At 36.5% G+C, this 15,085-nt stretch overlaps 1 protein-coding gene across 6 annotated transcripts; it reads left to right on the plus strand.

Moving 5' to 3' along the window:
* Positions 1–3,016: 3,016 nt before the first annotated feature.
* SMIM8 (small integral membrane protein 8) lies at positions 3,017–15,085 on the plus strand. 6 transcript variants are annotated; one of them, XM_081296580.1, is made up of 3 exons: positions 3,017–3,109; positions 12,425–12,581; positions 14,695–15,085. In XM_081296580.1, the coding sequence occupies exons 2-3, from the start codon at positions 12,447–12,449 to the stop codon at positions 14,851–14,853; spliced, it is 294 nt and encodes a 97-aa protein (XP_081152706.1). In that variant the 5' UTR covers positions 3,017–3,109; positions 12,425–12,446; the 3' UTR covers positions 14,854–15,085. The 6 variants fall into 6 exon arrangements, with proteins under 6 accessions (XP_081152706.1, XP_081152705.1, XP_081152702.1 ...); XM_081296579.1 differs by having other exon boundaries at positions 3,043–3,113; XM_081296581.1 differs by lacking the exon at positions 3,017–3,109 and adding an exon at positions 11,211–11,342.

A 15,085-nucleotide genomic window follows, 5' to 3' on the forward strand; every position in this document is an offset into this window, starting at 1 on the left:
ATCCTACTACCTTTTTTGTCTGATTCACTTACTTTCCATTATAATGTGCCTGAGCCAGTTTATCTTATTTCATCAGGCTTTCTTGGGCTAATGGAAAAGCATTTTTTGCCTGTCTGCCTGTCAGAGTTCTACTTCTTACAGAAAGAAACTGTGCAAAATAATTAGATATGACTGGAAGAGAGACAGGGCATCCCTAGTGGCTTGGAGAGAGAGGCAGAAGTTTGGCAAGTCTTGTTAGCATGTGAGACTGTTTTCCTCCAGAGATTTCAGTCTTTTCATTGTGAATTTTTAACAAATGCTGTCACTAATCAAGAAAAGCACTTAACTTATCAGCTTACCTTAATTTGGCACAAAAGGTTACCACCCATTTTCCCTGAATGTGGTGCATTCACAGCTTTGCTGTGAATAAAAACACTTACTGCAAGCTACAAATACCCTTGCCTTATATGTCAACTGTTGTATAACAACTTCCAAATGACTTGAGGAAAGCCCCATGAAGAAGATAGGGAGGATAGAAAACAAGGAAATCATTATTATTATTATTATTATTATTTGAACTGGAGACTTTGTAGTTTTGTTTGAGGCATTATGTGACCCTCTTTTAGAACTTTTAAAGAACTTTCTTATAATTTATGCTGCTCAGTAACTAAAGTATTTGTTTTGTACCCTGAATGGAGTTAGAAATAATTAGAATACATCTTCTAATTTTCCTAAAATATCTGTATTTTTTGGTGATTCTTGGAAAATGCCTTCTCAGAATAAATAGCAAGATATTCAAATAAAGTTGTCCTAATCAATTGTCTTTACACTGATAATAATCCATGGATTTATTATTAATACCAATTGTATTTAAATCTCAATCATCAGAAATGATTGTTTTGTCTCTTTTGTTAGAAGTGTAATTGGATCCTAAATTTAAATTTTCAGAGGATTTTCTTACGATGAGTTAAAATATTCTACATCCCTCTCCTCAAAGTAGAAATTATTTAATAACAAGTAATATCTTATCTAGAAAATGGAAAAGAAAATGCCCTATCATGTAGGTTAATGGTTCTCAATATGCAGTTTGAGGACTAGGAGCAGCAACATTACCCAAGAACTTGATAAAAATGGAAATTCTCAGGCTCCAATCCAGATTGGCAGAATCAGAAGCTTGGGGAATGGGATCTTGACTTTGGTCTGTGTATCTTTCGTCTTCAGTGGGTTTGTTGGAGCATGCTTACCAGTTCAAATGCTTTTATAGCTTCTTTTGGATCACATTTGCTAATATTGTATTAGCCATACAAGGCTGAACCCAGAGTCAGAGTGGGAGGGCATGGGTAAGGGTATGGAGAGTGTGGACACAGGCAGTGGGGAGAACTGGGATTATTTTTTTCAAATTACCACAACATGCTTGATTTTTACATTTGTCAACTAATTTATTCAAGGGAATTAGATATCTTTGGCTCACATTAATAAATCATCTACTTTGATTCAGCTTTCTGAAAGATGGTTTTAAAAAAGGCAGCATTTATATTTTTTAAAAAATCTGCCTTTGACAAAACACTGATCATGTGTGATTTTTATTAGATATTATAAGTCAACCGTTAATGCTTGCCTGGAAAAAAAATAACCTGTGTCACCAGATATCTCTTGGGAAGGATCCCAGACCATTACAGTCATCTCAGGGCACATTTAGGAACCACTAATTATTACAACGGCTATCTTTGATCAATTTTAATGTTTTCACATAGACAAACCTCTGCTTTATGCAATCCCATTAAATATAAAAATCTTCTGTTCAGTATTATTAAATATTTATTATTGTGTCCAAAATGAAGATTATGAAAGTAACCAGACCAGCATCACTCTTCAAAGTAATTTCTTGAAAGCATCATAAAATGGAATGAATTATTGTTTACTCAGATTATTTGAATTGTATTTGTATCCAAGAAATTTACAAGTTAGGCTTTTCTCTGTTGTCTTTACCACAATTGATGCTTTTTCCTTGTATTTTCTTATGTCTCATTTATTTTTTCATCTGATTCCTTTGGATTGGTCATGACTGTAATAGCATTTTTATTTCCATATTGATATTTGGCAAGTTGTATATTAGTGAGGAGAACCCTAAGGATGAGGAGAAAATTAGGTCTGTTGATGATGCAGCACAATGCTTTGTATCCTTGCCTATTGTTCTCAGCTTCTGGGCAGCTCTTCCATGGAAATTTAACTTATTTTGTCAAAAGATTGCCCAATAATACCCGATATCAATGAACACTGAAAAAGTAAGCCTCACATCAAATGTACATTTAATTTTACTTAAAAGAACAAATTTTATATTCAAAATCCAATCGACAAAGCTTTACATAAACTCATGCCAAAAATCTGTGTACCAGTTACTCTGTTTGTTTAAATATAACCTGTAATCTGGTCTGGGGTTGTGGCTCAGTGGTAGAGTGCTTGCTTAAGTACATGTGAGGCAATGGGTTTGATCCTCAGCACCACATAAAATAAATAAATAAATAAAATAAAGGTATTGTGTCATCTACAACTAAAACAAAATTTAACAAATGTAAGCATTAACAAGGATGAGCAAACCAGCATCCCTATCCATCTTGTTATCTTAATCATTACTGCATAATCTTGTATGTTTAAGAATCTGAAGGCCCTAACAGAAACGGCAGAGGATTAACTGTACACTTAAATTATTCCGTCCTTAAAGTAAGGGTAGACAGAGCCTAGACCTAAGTCTTCTTTCTAATTTGTAATACTCCCCATTTTCATTAAATAAACACATATTTCTTGGCGATGGTCTCCTATTATTTGTAGAAAACATGAACATGAAACGGAAAGGTTATTTGAAGCTGGAAGGCTGAAGACAGGTCAATAGGAGAAAAGGGGGGAGGAGGAAATGTCCCTTGCAAAACTCCAGCCCACAAACCCCGCTGTGGAACGGTCAATCTCAGGAGGTAGAGGCATGGGCAGGTGGAGCCTAGTTATCCCTGCGCCTCAGCACTGCAGCCTCCGAGATGTAGGTGGCGCTGTAGCGTGGGCCGGGTCGAGCGCGCTCGGCTTCTCTCTCTTGCAGCGGTCCGAGCAGTCGCAAGCGCGGATAAGGGGTGACCCCGCGGTAGGTGAGCGGTGGCGGTGGGTTTCCGGGTGGAGGGACGCTGGCTGGGAGTGGGCAGGGCCGCTGCTTCTTTCCAGTGTTACTGTCAGGTGCCGCGTACTTGGTTGCGTAGGTTCAGGCAGCCCGACCCTGCCGCTCAGGGACTACGTGAGCCGCACGCCGTGTCTCGGAAATATGCGGCCGCATAGAGCCCATTTCCCAGACCCTTGCGACTTTCTCTGCTGTTTGAGTCCCAGCTCACCAGGCTCTCTCATTTAGGGGAGTGTAGTTTTGTTATTTCACAAGATTCCCTTTTCTTTTGTAGCGGTGCGTTTTCAACTCCCTAGTACAGTGTCTGGAACTTAATTGACTGCAGTTTCTCCTGGAGGCTTCAAATGCACCTATCTTTGAGTAGGTCCTAAGTAATTAACGGAAGTGTAGGTACTACTTTGCGGGGAAGCCAAATAGGTTTTTCAGGATATCTGCAACAAGCCCTTGACAAAATATTTCTCCTTTTTTCAGGTACAGTAAGTTCAAGAAATGGAAAGAGATTTAAAAAAAAATTACACTGCAAAGAACATATAGGACCCATTTTTTATTATTACAAATGTTGTTTTAATAACTCACAGATGCAAAGTCCATATTTTCTTTCAAGTCTAAAGTGAGATGGTATGAAGTGATGGAGTAAGGAGTGGGCTGGAAGTGGGGTGACCTGGATAATCCCACCCTCCTAGCAAAGAGGCAATCACTTTGAGTTTGGGTTTCTCTTTGTTTAAAGGAGGATGGAGGATAAGATGACAGTAGTAACTTTTTCTGGAAATCTAAAATCTATTATGCTTTAAAAAATGTTTTCATTTAATTCGTATACATTCGCATCTGTTCTGTGCAATAGACAGTATTACTGCTTTCATAAAGGTGAAGTCTGGAAATCAGAAGTGAAACCTACTCAAAATCACAGTTTAGAAGTGGTAAAGTTGAAATTTGAGACTGTGCTAAATTCCCTCAAGCCATAAAGTCCTCTGATTTTCCCAAACCTGTTTGTACTAATTGAAATTATTTTTTTAAGTTATTCTGACCCAGATATCAAGATATCGTCTTATCTCTTTTTTTTTTTTTAAATACAGTTCCTCATGTGTACTAATCATCAAGTTATTTAAGTATTAAGATACGGTGGTATATGAAACTAAAATATATTTATACTCCCAATAAAATATTTTGTCCATTTTAAAATTTCCTGATTCTTCTAAAAGAAATAAGAATAAGTGCACCTGAATAGATTGTGCAGTCAGTAGTGCCTGATTTATTATTTTGCAAGTGGTCCTGCACACAAATTAGTCACCAAATTAATTAGGAGTGGTGCAATGTCAAATTTCTATCATTCCTGCTATCCTGTGTGTGTGTGTGTGTGTGTGTGTGTGTGTGTGTGTGTGTTTTATGATTCCCCCATTTAAATCTAGATTCAAAATAAACAGATTTTAAAAGGGAGTATAACTAAATATTTGTTAAGGTTATATGCAAATAAGTGCTAATAACTCCTGTGTGTGTTGGGGGGAAGTTGGAGAAAGTGATGGGAAGACTTAGAAAGTTCTGATGGAAGTGTGCCTGATGTTAACTGGTTTTGTCTTAGGTATAGTTCACTTGAGTGGTAATATCAGTTATTGCTGTGCTTTTAACTTATAATTATTTTATTTTTTTGGTACCAGAGAATGAACCCAGGGCACTTAACCCACTGAACCATATCCCCACCCCTTTTTATGTTTTTTGTTTTGTTTTGTTTTGTTTTAATTTTGAGACAGGGTCTTCCTAAGTTTCTTGGGGCTTGCTAAGTTGCTGAGGCTGGCTTTGAAGTCTCTATCCTCCTGTGTCAGCCTCCTAAGCTGCTGGGATTACAGGTGTGTGTCACTGCACCTGGCCTTAGCTTAAAATTTGTGCAACTTTTTGAAGTGGAACTTAACATTAGTTCTGCACTTGAAAATAGCAAGTCTGCTTTTACTTCAAGATTAAAAGTTTGAAAAAAAAAGATTAAAAGTTTGCTTGTTGATATAGAACTTTGTTTCCCCCCCAAATCCTGGTGATTTATACATCTATGAAGAGTCAACTGAGATTTTTCATGCTGCACACTTGTTTATTCAACCAGTACATCTCTAATTCCCACATATACACAGTTCTGTGGGCCAGGCACATATAGAAATACAGAAGAACCTTCTCTTATGGGAAAATATTTTATTCTTTTAATTTTTTATAACTACATATAACAAATTCTTTATGTTATTCTTTATGACCTCAGTAATCTGAGTGTTAAGAATTCTGTATTAGGAGCTGGGGCTGTGGCTCAGTGGTAGAGCACTCGTCTCACATGTGTGAAGCCCTAGGTTCAATCCTCAGCATCACAAAAATAAAATTAAAAAAGGTATTGTGTCCACCTATAACTAAAAAATATTTTTTAAAAAAGAATTCTGTATTAGATGTATAAATAAGTTCAGGACATTTTAAAAATAATCTAATGTATTTTTATACATATAACTATGTATTTGATGTGTAAATAAGTTTAGAAAACTTTGGGAGAACAATTGTAACATCTTCAGTTTCTGGCTTATAACAGGAGAAAGGACCATAAAACTGAGATGTCTTACTTCTTACTAAAGAATGCTAAAAATGAAAAATGTTACTTTCATTAACTCCAGAAAATATCAAAAACAACGGAAATTGTAGCATATTAAATTTTTAAAAATATACATGTGGGTTTCCAGTCCAGGTGGGGTGTGTGTGTGTGTGTGTGTGTGTGTGTGTGTGTGTTGGGTGCTGGGGATCAAACCTAGCCTCTCACTCCTGCTAGGCAAGTGCTCTACCACTGAGCTATCCTCCAGCCCCAGTCCACATATTCTTTGTTATTTCTAGTGAAGAGTTTAGTTTAACATAAATGATGTATTATTAATAAGAATTTGGATATGGATGTTGCAATATAAGTGCTACCTTGATTGCTTATTTCCTTGATTCTTTATGAAGGAAAACTAGGTTCTTCTAAGGGAAAAAGAAGATCAAGGAATCTTGTAACTGAAATTTAGCCATTACAATTCAAGTTAGAACCCCAGATAGTTTTTTAATAGACACATCTCATATTGGTTGAATTTCATGGTATTAAACATTACTGCATCCCTTTAATTTTAAAATACAGGTTGAGCATCCCTAATCTGAAAGTCTGAAATACTCCAAAATTCAAAACGTTTTTGAGTGCCAACATGATGCCTCAAGTGGGAAATTCCACACTTAATCTCATATGACAGCTTGCAGTCAAGACACAGGTATACAACACAGCTTATTCAGCATCCCCAAGGAAAATAAGACCCTTCTTGTCTTCAGCTGCAATATATCTTTTCTCCACACACCCAGATTCTCTCACAGAAGCACACCCTCAGAGGGTTATAAAATGATGTGTGCAGGCCCATTGTGCCAACAGCAGATTCCCCAGCATGTTTCACATGGGGCCAAGACATACATGCGTTGTTAGCAGTAGTTTTTTGCATATTCTTTGCTCTACAGTGTAAAAATATTATTGAAAATGTCAAAAAGGCCTGCAGATGTCCCTGTGAGTAACAATAAGAAAAAGAGGAAGCATTTATGTTTATCTATAGCACAGAAAGTCAAGCTATTGGAAAAACTGGACAGTGGTATTAGTGTGAAACAACTTACAGAAGAGTATGGTGTTGGAATGACCACCATATATGACTTGAAGAAACAGAAGGATAAACTGCTGAAGTTCTATGCTGAAAGTGATGAACCAAAGTTAATGAAAAATAGAAAAACATTGCATAAAGCTAAGAATGAAGATCTTGATCGTGTGTTGAAAGAGTGGATCCGTCAGCGTCGCAATGAACACATGCCACTGAATGGTATGCTGATCATGAAACAAGCAAAGATCTATCATGATGAATTGAAAATTCAAGGAAACTGTGAATATTCAACAGGCTGGTTGCAGAAATTTAAAAAAAGACATGGTATTACATTTTTAAAGATTTGTGGTGATAAAACAGCTGCTAATAACAAAGCAACAGAGAAATTTATTGAAAAAGTGGATATCAAAAAAGTTTTTCATATCAATAATCAAGCTCCAGTTGTTCATTCATTGACCAATGGTGAAATACCTGAAATGGTTCTGCATCAAGGTGAATGTGATAATGGTGATGACAAAGGGGATGTTAACACTGCAGAGAAAGTGCCTGTGGAAAACATGGTCAGACTGTGTGATGGGCTTATTAAAGGTCTAGAGCAGCGTGCATTCATAACAGAACAAGAAATCATGTCAATTTATAAAATCAAAGAGAGACTTCTGAGACAAAAACTGCTGCTAATGAGGCAGACAACCCTGGAGCAAACTTTTAAAAAAGCCACCCAGCACAATGCCTCCTCATCCCTAGAGGAGCCACTTCCTGGCCCCTCGACAGCTTCTGATGATTCTTCTCACCTAAATAAATAAAATAGTGTACAACAGCCTTTTAATCAAACAATGTTGCAGGTGGAAACTGAAAGCTGCTATTGTTTAACAGCTGGTGCCACTGTGCTGCTTAGTTACCTTAAACATATTACTTCTTCACTATATTAATTGTATGTCCTGTTTTTTCTCCTGTTAAGCACTTATGTGTGAATGAATACATTAAAATGATTGCTGTCTAGTAGCATGTGAGTTCAGAGTGGAATGATGGTGATTCCAAATAGCCACAAATTGTCCACATGGGTAATTGAGATAGTGGCACCTTTGCTTTCTCATACACAGACTTTTTCATGTATAAAATTATTTAAAGTATTATGTGAAATTACCTTCAGTTTGTGATAAGGTACATATGAAGTATTAAATGAGTTTTGTTGTTAGACTTGAGTTTTATCCCCTATCTCATTAAGTATACAAACATTCCAAAATTTAGAAAAATTCAGAGACACATCTGGTCCTAAGCATTTCAGATAAGGGATATTCAACTTGTAGTGAAATTTTTGTTGGCTGTAACGTGTGTGTGTGTGTGTGTGTGTGTGTGTATGTGTGTGTGTATTTTCCCCTCTGAATTCCTGACACATTGTCATTGCCATCCACACAGTGTTCACGTCACGATAAACTATGCTCTGAGGACTCTTCTGTGCTCTATAATAATGTGCTCTCCATACCTACTATTACCTTGTTTTTCTTCCCCATGAACAACTTTAATTCATTTTTATAGGATATCTTTGTTTTAATGACATGGAGCTGTTTTTATCCCTTTGTGTCAGTTGCTGATTAGAAAGCCTTGCCTTTGTAAATTTGCCTTTTTAGACCATCCTAGTATTTTTAATTTCTTTTAGTTGTAGGTGGACACAATATATTTTCATGTGATGCTGAGGATCAAACCCAGGGCCTCACACATGTTAGGCAAGCACTCTGCCACTGAGTCACAACTGCATTCCCTCTCCTAGTATTTTTATCTAATGTCCTAGTAGTAGTAAACTGAGCCTGTGGATTCTAGGTTCTATCCTAACAGTACGGCCATATGTCAATCATTTCCTGCCTAATATTTCTTATAGATATATCCTGTTGGTGGACTGAAATGCTGTTTACACTTCACTAATTTTTTCCTTTTGAATTTTCTCTTTCCCCAACATTCCTATTCAAGTGTACTTTTTAATACAAGGAGAAACATCATTGATATCTGGCTTCAGCACTTGGTGGCCAGTATTTGTTACTTAAATCTAAACACATTTGTCACATCTTCCATCCAATCATCATGATAGGAAGGTTCAAATGGGGTCTTTATTAGAAGAGAAGAGTGATGATAGTGGAAACAGTAGATTGCTGTCACAAGATAGGAGAAATAGCAAAGGTATTTAGCATCATTCCCCCTACATTGTCCATTATTTTTAAAGACTGAGCCAAGATTGAAGAGAAAGTTTAAAAATATTTTAAGACGAAAGCAGAGTTGAATGTGGGTCCTTTGGGGGTAGTAACCAAGAAGTTCATGCAGGAAATGATCATTTAATTGTACTATTTCTGCAACATAATGCCTCAGGTTTTTACTAACTTGGCCATAGTAAGTTTCAGCTGACTGAACAAATTTTAGGCGCTTTATGGAATTGCTTCAGATGTTGTCTGTAGTGAAGAAAACAGTGTTCCAGAAAATTAGTAATTTGTGTGTAGGAGAAATTTTAAAAACAAAGACCAAACAATTGCTGATTACAGCTTGAATGGTGTTTTAAATGCTGATGAAACAGGTATACTCTACCAGTTTGTGACTTTCTTTTGTGCTTCATGACAGAGACGATCTTTTAAAAGGAAGTAAACAGATCGGTAGTCGCTATATTCTGCTATAGAGTGTTTTGGACTACTCATCATTGGCAAGTCAGCTAACCCCCATTGCTTCAGAATTGTTCATTTGTTCTCCTGTAATTAACAAGCCAACACACATGCCCAAATGATAACATTTTTTTTAGGGAATGGCTGAGTAGGGAATAGCTGAGTTAAGTTGACAAGAAAATGAAAGGAACAAAATGCGGTATCCTCTTGCTGGTAAGAAATCGCTTTGCCTAAAACATATTTCCATGCTTGGATTGCATATAAATTGAGTTTTTCCCATTGAATTGCACAGCCATTCTTCAGCCTTCAAATCCGGGATTATTCACACAGCAAAAGCTTGCTACTGGAGCCAGTTGCAGGAATAACTAAATTTAGACAAGGAAGAAAAAGGCTGAGAACATCAACATGAAGCAAACCATTGACATGGTTGTTGAGACCCAGTGGTCTGTAAAATCGTGTACAATAGTAATATGTTGGCAACTAACAGCCATAATTCCTGTGGAAGCCTCTGAGGTACACCTGGAAAAAGATACCAACTCAACATGGTATTTGAACCAATCCTAGTTCTAAATTGCTACTGATTCTGGTATCCCCAAACAGCTATATTTTGAAGACTTCATGGCTACAAATAGCAATTTATTTCCCAAGTGTTTGCAGTACATGAAATTGCTACAGGGATTCTCACTTGTTTAAAAATGGAACCAGAAAGCCATGATGGTGAGAAGATGATGACATCAGCAATGATAACTATAACATGTATGGGGACCAAGAGATAGAACAGCCAACAATGATCTAAAGCCTTTGCAAATATAGAAAGTGGAGAATCCCTTCCCTTCAGGCAGATGTTTCTATGAGGTGTTTACCCTATTGAGTGGTATAGATTAATGTTTCAGGAGCATTGCAGCATAAAGTGTTTTGAAAAGCTAAGCACCTGATTTCCTCCAAGACTGTTAAGTTGCAAAAAATGTTGCTTTTAAAGTATATAAAATAGAAGACTTAATAAAGAATATTTGTACAAAGCAACAATTAATGTTTAAATGTGAATTTTATTTTTTATTTTAGGTACCAGGGATTGAACTCAGGGGCACTCAACCACTGAGCCACATCCCCAACCCTATTTTTTGTATTTTATTTAGATACAGGCTCTCACTGAGTTGCTTAGCATTTTGCCTTTATAGAGGCTGGCTTTGAACTCAGGATCCTCCTATCTCAGCCTCCCGAGCCGGTATGGGCCACTGTGCCCAGCTTAAATGTGAATGTCTGACTCTTATTGACTTTTATTGTCATTAATTTCAGTTTGGGGAAGGTTTTTTTTTGTTTGTTTTTTAACCTCCTCCCTTTCAAACCCTGACTCCCACCACCACCACTATCCCAGTATTAGATGGCAGGAATGATACCTGGAAGAGAAAAACATTCTCAAATTGTTGACTATTCCAGCTAGGACAAAAGACACACTTCAGTTTAATAGGATAAATTTAGAATAGCCAAGAGATGAAGGGATATTTAGATTAAGTACATAGCAGAGGATGTCCTTCCAGGGAGTTGCTAATAGAGGGGGAGTGAATAGAAACAGCTGCTTCCTCTTCTGCTTGGGTGGGCCAGTGGAAAAAGGCAGAGGATGAGGGGAAAGTAGGCCAGGGGTAAAGCTGTAGGAGATATTAAGCAAAGGAATGGTATAGTACTTCCCTCAGATTGCTGTGGAAGGGCTGTTGGAAGGTGAGAAAAAATGAAAAGAAGAGTAAATAAAGGAATGGATTACCCACTTGCCTCTCTTTCCCTTAGCCCTTTCTTCTTTTTCTTCTTTTTTTTTCTAATTAGTTATAGATGGACACAATGCCTTTATTTTATATGTGGTGCTGAAAATCGAACCCAGTACCTCACACATGCTAGGCAAGTGCTCTACCACTGAGGCACAGCCATAGCCCTGACTTCTTACAACAGGTAACAATCTGACTCAGACCAACAAACCATTCTCCAGACTTCTGCCCACTTTACTGGGGTTTAAGAGATGAAAAAATAATAGTAATAACCATTTTAGCAAACCAAACTTAAAGTGCCACTTACAATCACTTTTTATGCATACCTGGAATTCAAAAAAAAGAATGAGTAAGGCTGGGGCTGTAGCTCAGTGGCAGAGTGTTTGCCTAGCATGTGTGAGGCACTGGGTTTGATCCTCAACACTGCATAAAAAAATAAATAAAGGCATGCTGTCCATCTACAACTATAAAAAAAAATTTAAATGAGTATAAGAATGATCTTTTAAATTTGTTCTAACTAGCCATACATGACGGTAGAATGATGCATTTTTGACACATCACACACAAATGGAGTATAACTTCTCATTCTTCTTGTTGTACATGATGTAGAGTTACACAGATCATGCACACAGGGTAATGTACAATTCATTCTGCTCCTACCACCATGCCCCTTTCCCTCCCTTCACTCCCCTTTGTCTAGTCCAAATTACCTCTATTTTTCCCCGGCCCTTATTATGAATTAGCACCACATATTAGAGAAAACATTCATCCTTTGGTTCTTTGGGATTGGCTTATTTTGCTTAGCATAATATTCTCCAGTTCCATCCATTTATCAGTAAATGCCATAATTTCATTATTCTTTAAGGCTGAGTAATATTGCATTGTGTATATATACCACAATTTCTTGATCCATTCATCTATTGAAGGGCACATCAGTTGGTTCCATAGTTTAGCTATTGTGAATTGAGCTGCTATAAACATTGATGTGGCTGTGTCACTATAATATACTGATTTTAAGTCCTTTGGGTATATGCTCAGGAGTGGGATAACTGGATCAAGTGGTGGTTCCATTCCAAGTTTTCTGAGGAATCCCCATACTGCTTTGCATAGTGGTTGCCCCAATTTGCAGTTCACTGCCAATGTATGAGTGTACCTTTTTCTCCACATCCTTGCCAACATTTATTGTTGCTTGTATAAGAAATATTTTTTAAAAGAGGTTTATCAAAGAAACAAGTATGAAGGAATAATGTATTACTTTGTTTTTAGGTAATAAATCGCATTAGTCAAGATGTCTTCAGCACCTGAGCCACCAACACTTAAAAAGGAATCACCCAAAGAGAAAGACTTTCCAAATCCAGGGCTCAGAGGGGTACGCACGACGACCTTATTTCGAGCTGTGAATCCAGAGCTCTTCATTAAGCCTGTAAGATAATACATAATCCAGGATAAGACTTTATGTTTAATTAGGCTATCTGAAATGGAAAGTTCTTTTTCTGTAGCATTTGATTTTATCATGGAAATTTTCTATCAATTAGTAAGTCCTCTCTATGAATAAAAGCAAGTGAAAAAAAATTTTTAAATCCTGTTTCATGTATAAATACACAGATTAAAATGAAGTATTTTGAGGGCATTTGAGAATTATAATGGAAAATGATTATTTTAATGGATCAGCTTCTCAAGATAACATACTAATTTAATTATTGCACTATTTTGAAGGTAATTCTTTTTTAAAAAAAATATTTATTTATTTTTTTTAAAGTTGTAGTTGGACACAATATCTTTATTTATTTATTTTTATGTGGTGTCCGGGTTTGAACTAGGGACTCGCCTGTGCTAGGCAAGCGCTCTACCACTGAGCCACAACCCCAGCCTGAAGGTAATTCTTATAGTTTGATCATGTACTATTTGGTAAATAAGACCTTTTTTTTTTTTTTTTTAAAGAGAGAGAGAGAAGTTTTTAATATTTATTTTTCAGTTTTTCGGCGGACACAACATCTTTGTATGTGGTGCTGAGGATCGAACCCGGGCCGCATGCTTGCCAGGCGAGCGTGCTACCGCTTGAGCCACATCCCCAGCCCCAAGACCTTCCTTTGAAACAGACAAAAATGGAAATTCATTGTTCTTACTGCATTTCCAGCTTTTATTAATCATTATTTAAGCAATATTACATTTTGTGAAAAAAATCCAAACCATACATTTGCACGCTGTCATGGAGATAGAAAATCTTTTATATTCTTCTGTAAATTAATGAATATATTTGATTGATGAATTTTATTTTTAAATAAATGTAAATTCTATTTTATAAGTAAATGAAATCAAATTATATTAAATCTGATTAGAGGGCTGGGGATGTGGCTCAAGCGGTAGTGTGCTCCCCTGGCATGCGTGCGGCCCGGGTTGGATCCTCAGCACCACATACCAACAAAGATGTTGTGTCCGCCGAGAACTAGAAAATAAATATTTTAAAAAAATTCTCTCTCTCTCTCTCTCTCTCTCTCTCTCTCTCTCTCTCCCTCTCTCACTCTCTCTTTAAAAAAAATAAATAAATCTGATTAGAATTTTAATAGTAGTTGCCAATGTAAGCTGTTTTAAAGCTAAATAGGTCAACTTAATTAAATTAAGATAGATTGTTTTAATGACCAAACTAATGTGTTTTTTAAATTGCCAATAGAATTTCAAGAATTGCAAATTTAAGCCGCTCTGAGCTTGCAGCTTTTTTAAAGATATTCATTCAAGTCAAAAACTTTAACTCTTATTCTTTAGCAGTTACGATTTGAAGTAGTACAATAGTCACCCCTTACCCCTTATCTGAGTTTTTGCTTTTCAGAGTTTCAGTTATACACTGTCAGCCATGGGCCCAAAATATTAATAGACAAAACATTACTCTGGAAACTCCTGTATTTAAAAGTTTTTTATTTTATTTTATTTTATTCAAGGCTACATTGCTTTGCTTCTATGGTCTTGGGTCTTCCACTAGTACATCAAAGTTATTATAACAGTATAATATCTGTTCCAGTCACTAAATTTAGGCTCCCAGAAAAGTGTGCACATTATTATTACTTCTATGCCTAAAATAGGTTATAAAAGGCTTTTTGACAGTTATACATATCTTGGGCAAGAAAAACACCTTCTGTTCTTCATTCCTCACTTTCTAATTAAATAAGCTACTATGAGATTTGCAAGTGGAAAGACTTGGACAAGATAAATTAAGCAACTTCTTTGCATCACATAGATACCACTGAAACTCCGTACCAGACCAATGTCCATGCCTCACTCCTCTCTCACGTGTCACCCTCCTGAGGGTGGAGATCTAAGATGTCCAGGCTGTAGAAAGGAGAAGCAGGAATCTTCTATAATCTGTAAACAAGAGTCAAGCTAATTGAATAAATAATTGAGTAAATGATAATTGAAATATTGCCATAGGAATGCTAGCCTGGTAATAAAGACTTGGTGTGTCAAGAGGAGAATGCAACAGACAGCTGAATCTCCTCAAATTATTGTCCTAATGAGACTTTATATTTTTTTTTCTTTGACAGAACAAACCTGTAATGGCTTTTGGATTGGTCACCCTTTCACTTTGTGTGGCTTATATTGGTTATCTACATGCAACACAAGAGAATAAAAAGGACCTCTATGAAGCAATTGATAGTGAAGGGCACAGTTATATGAGGAGAAAAACTTCTAAATGGGATTAAAGGGCTGGTTACTGCAGTGGAACTTTATTAAAGGCTCTGAAATCTTCAAATGAAAGCTTTTTGCGTGTACATAATCATATTTCTTATTCTAGAATATGTTAATGAGAAGAGAAGGGAGCAGTTGTAGCCAAATGACTACAGTAAATTTTGTCCCTATACAGCTGCAGCCACTGTCTTATTTTCTTTCCATAGAAAGAGCATCTGAGTATTTCTCTTTTATTAAATCCTCTTT

The sequence above is a fragment of the Spermophilus citellus genome (genome assembly GCF_964194105.1).
Source record: "Spermophilus citellus genome assembly, chromosome: 5".
NCBI classification, from domain to species: domain Eukaryota; kingdom Metazoa; phylum Chordata; class Mammalia; order Rodentia; family Sciuridae; genus Spermophilus; species Spermophilus citellus.

Excerpts from the sequence above, each read along its gene's own strand:
- SMIM8 (XM_081296576.1), top strand. The coding sequence starts at position 6,648 with ATGTCAAAAAGGCCTGCAGATGTCCCTGTGAGTAACAATAAGAAAAAG.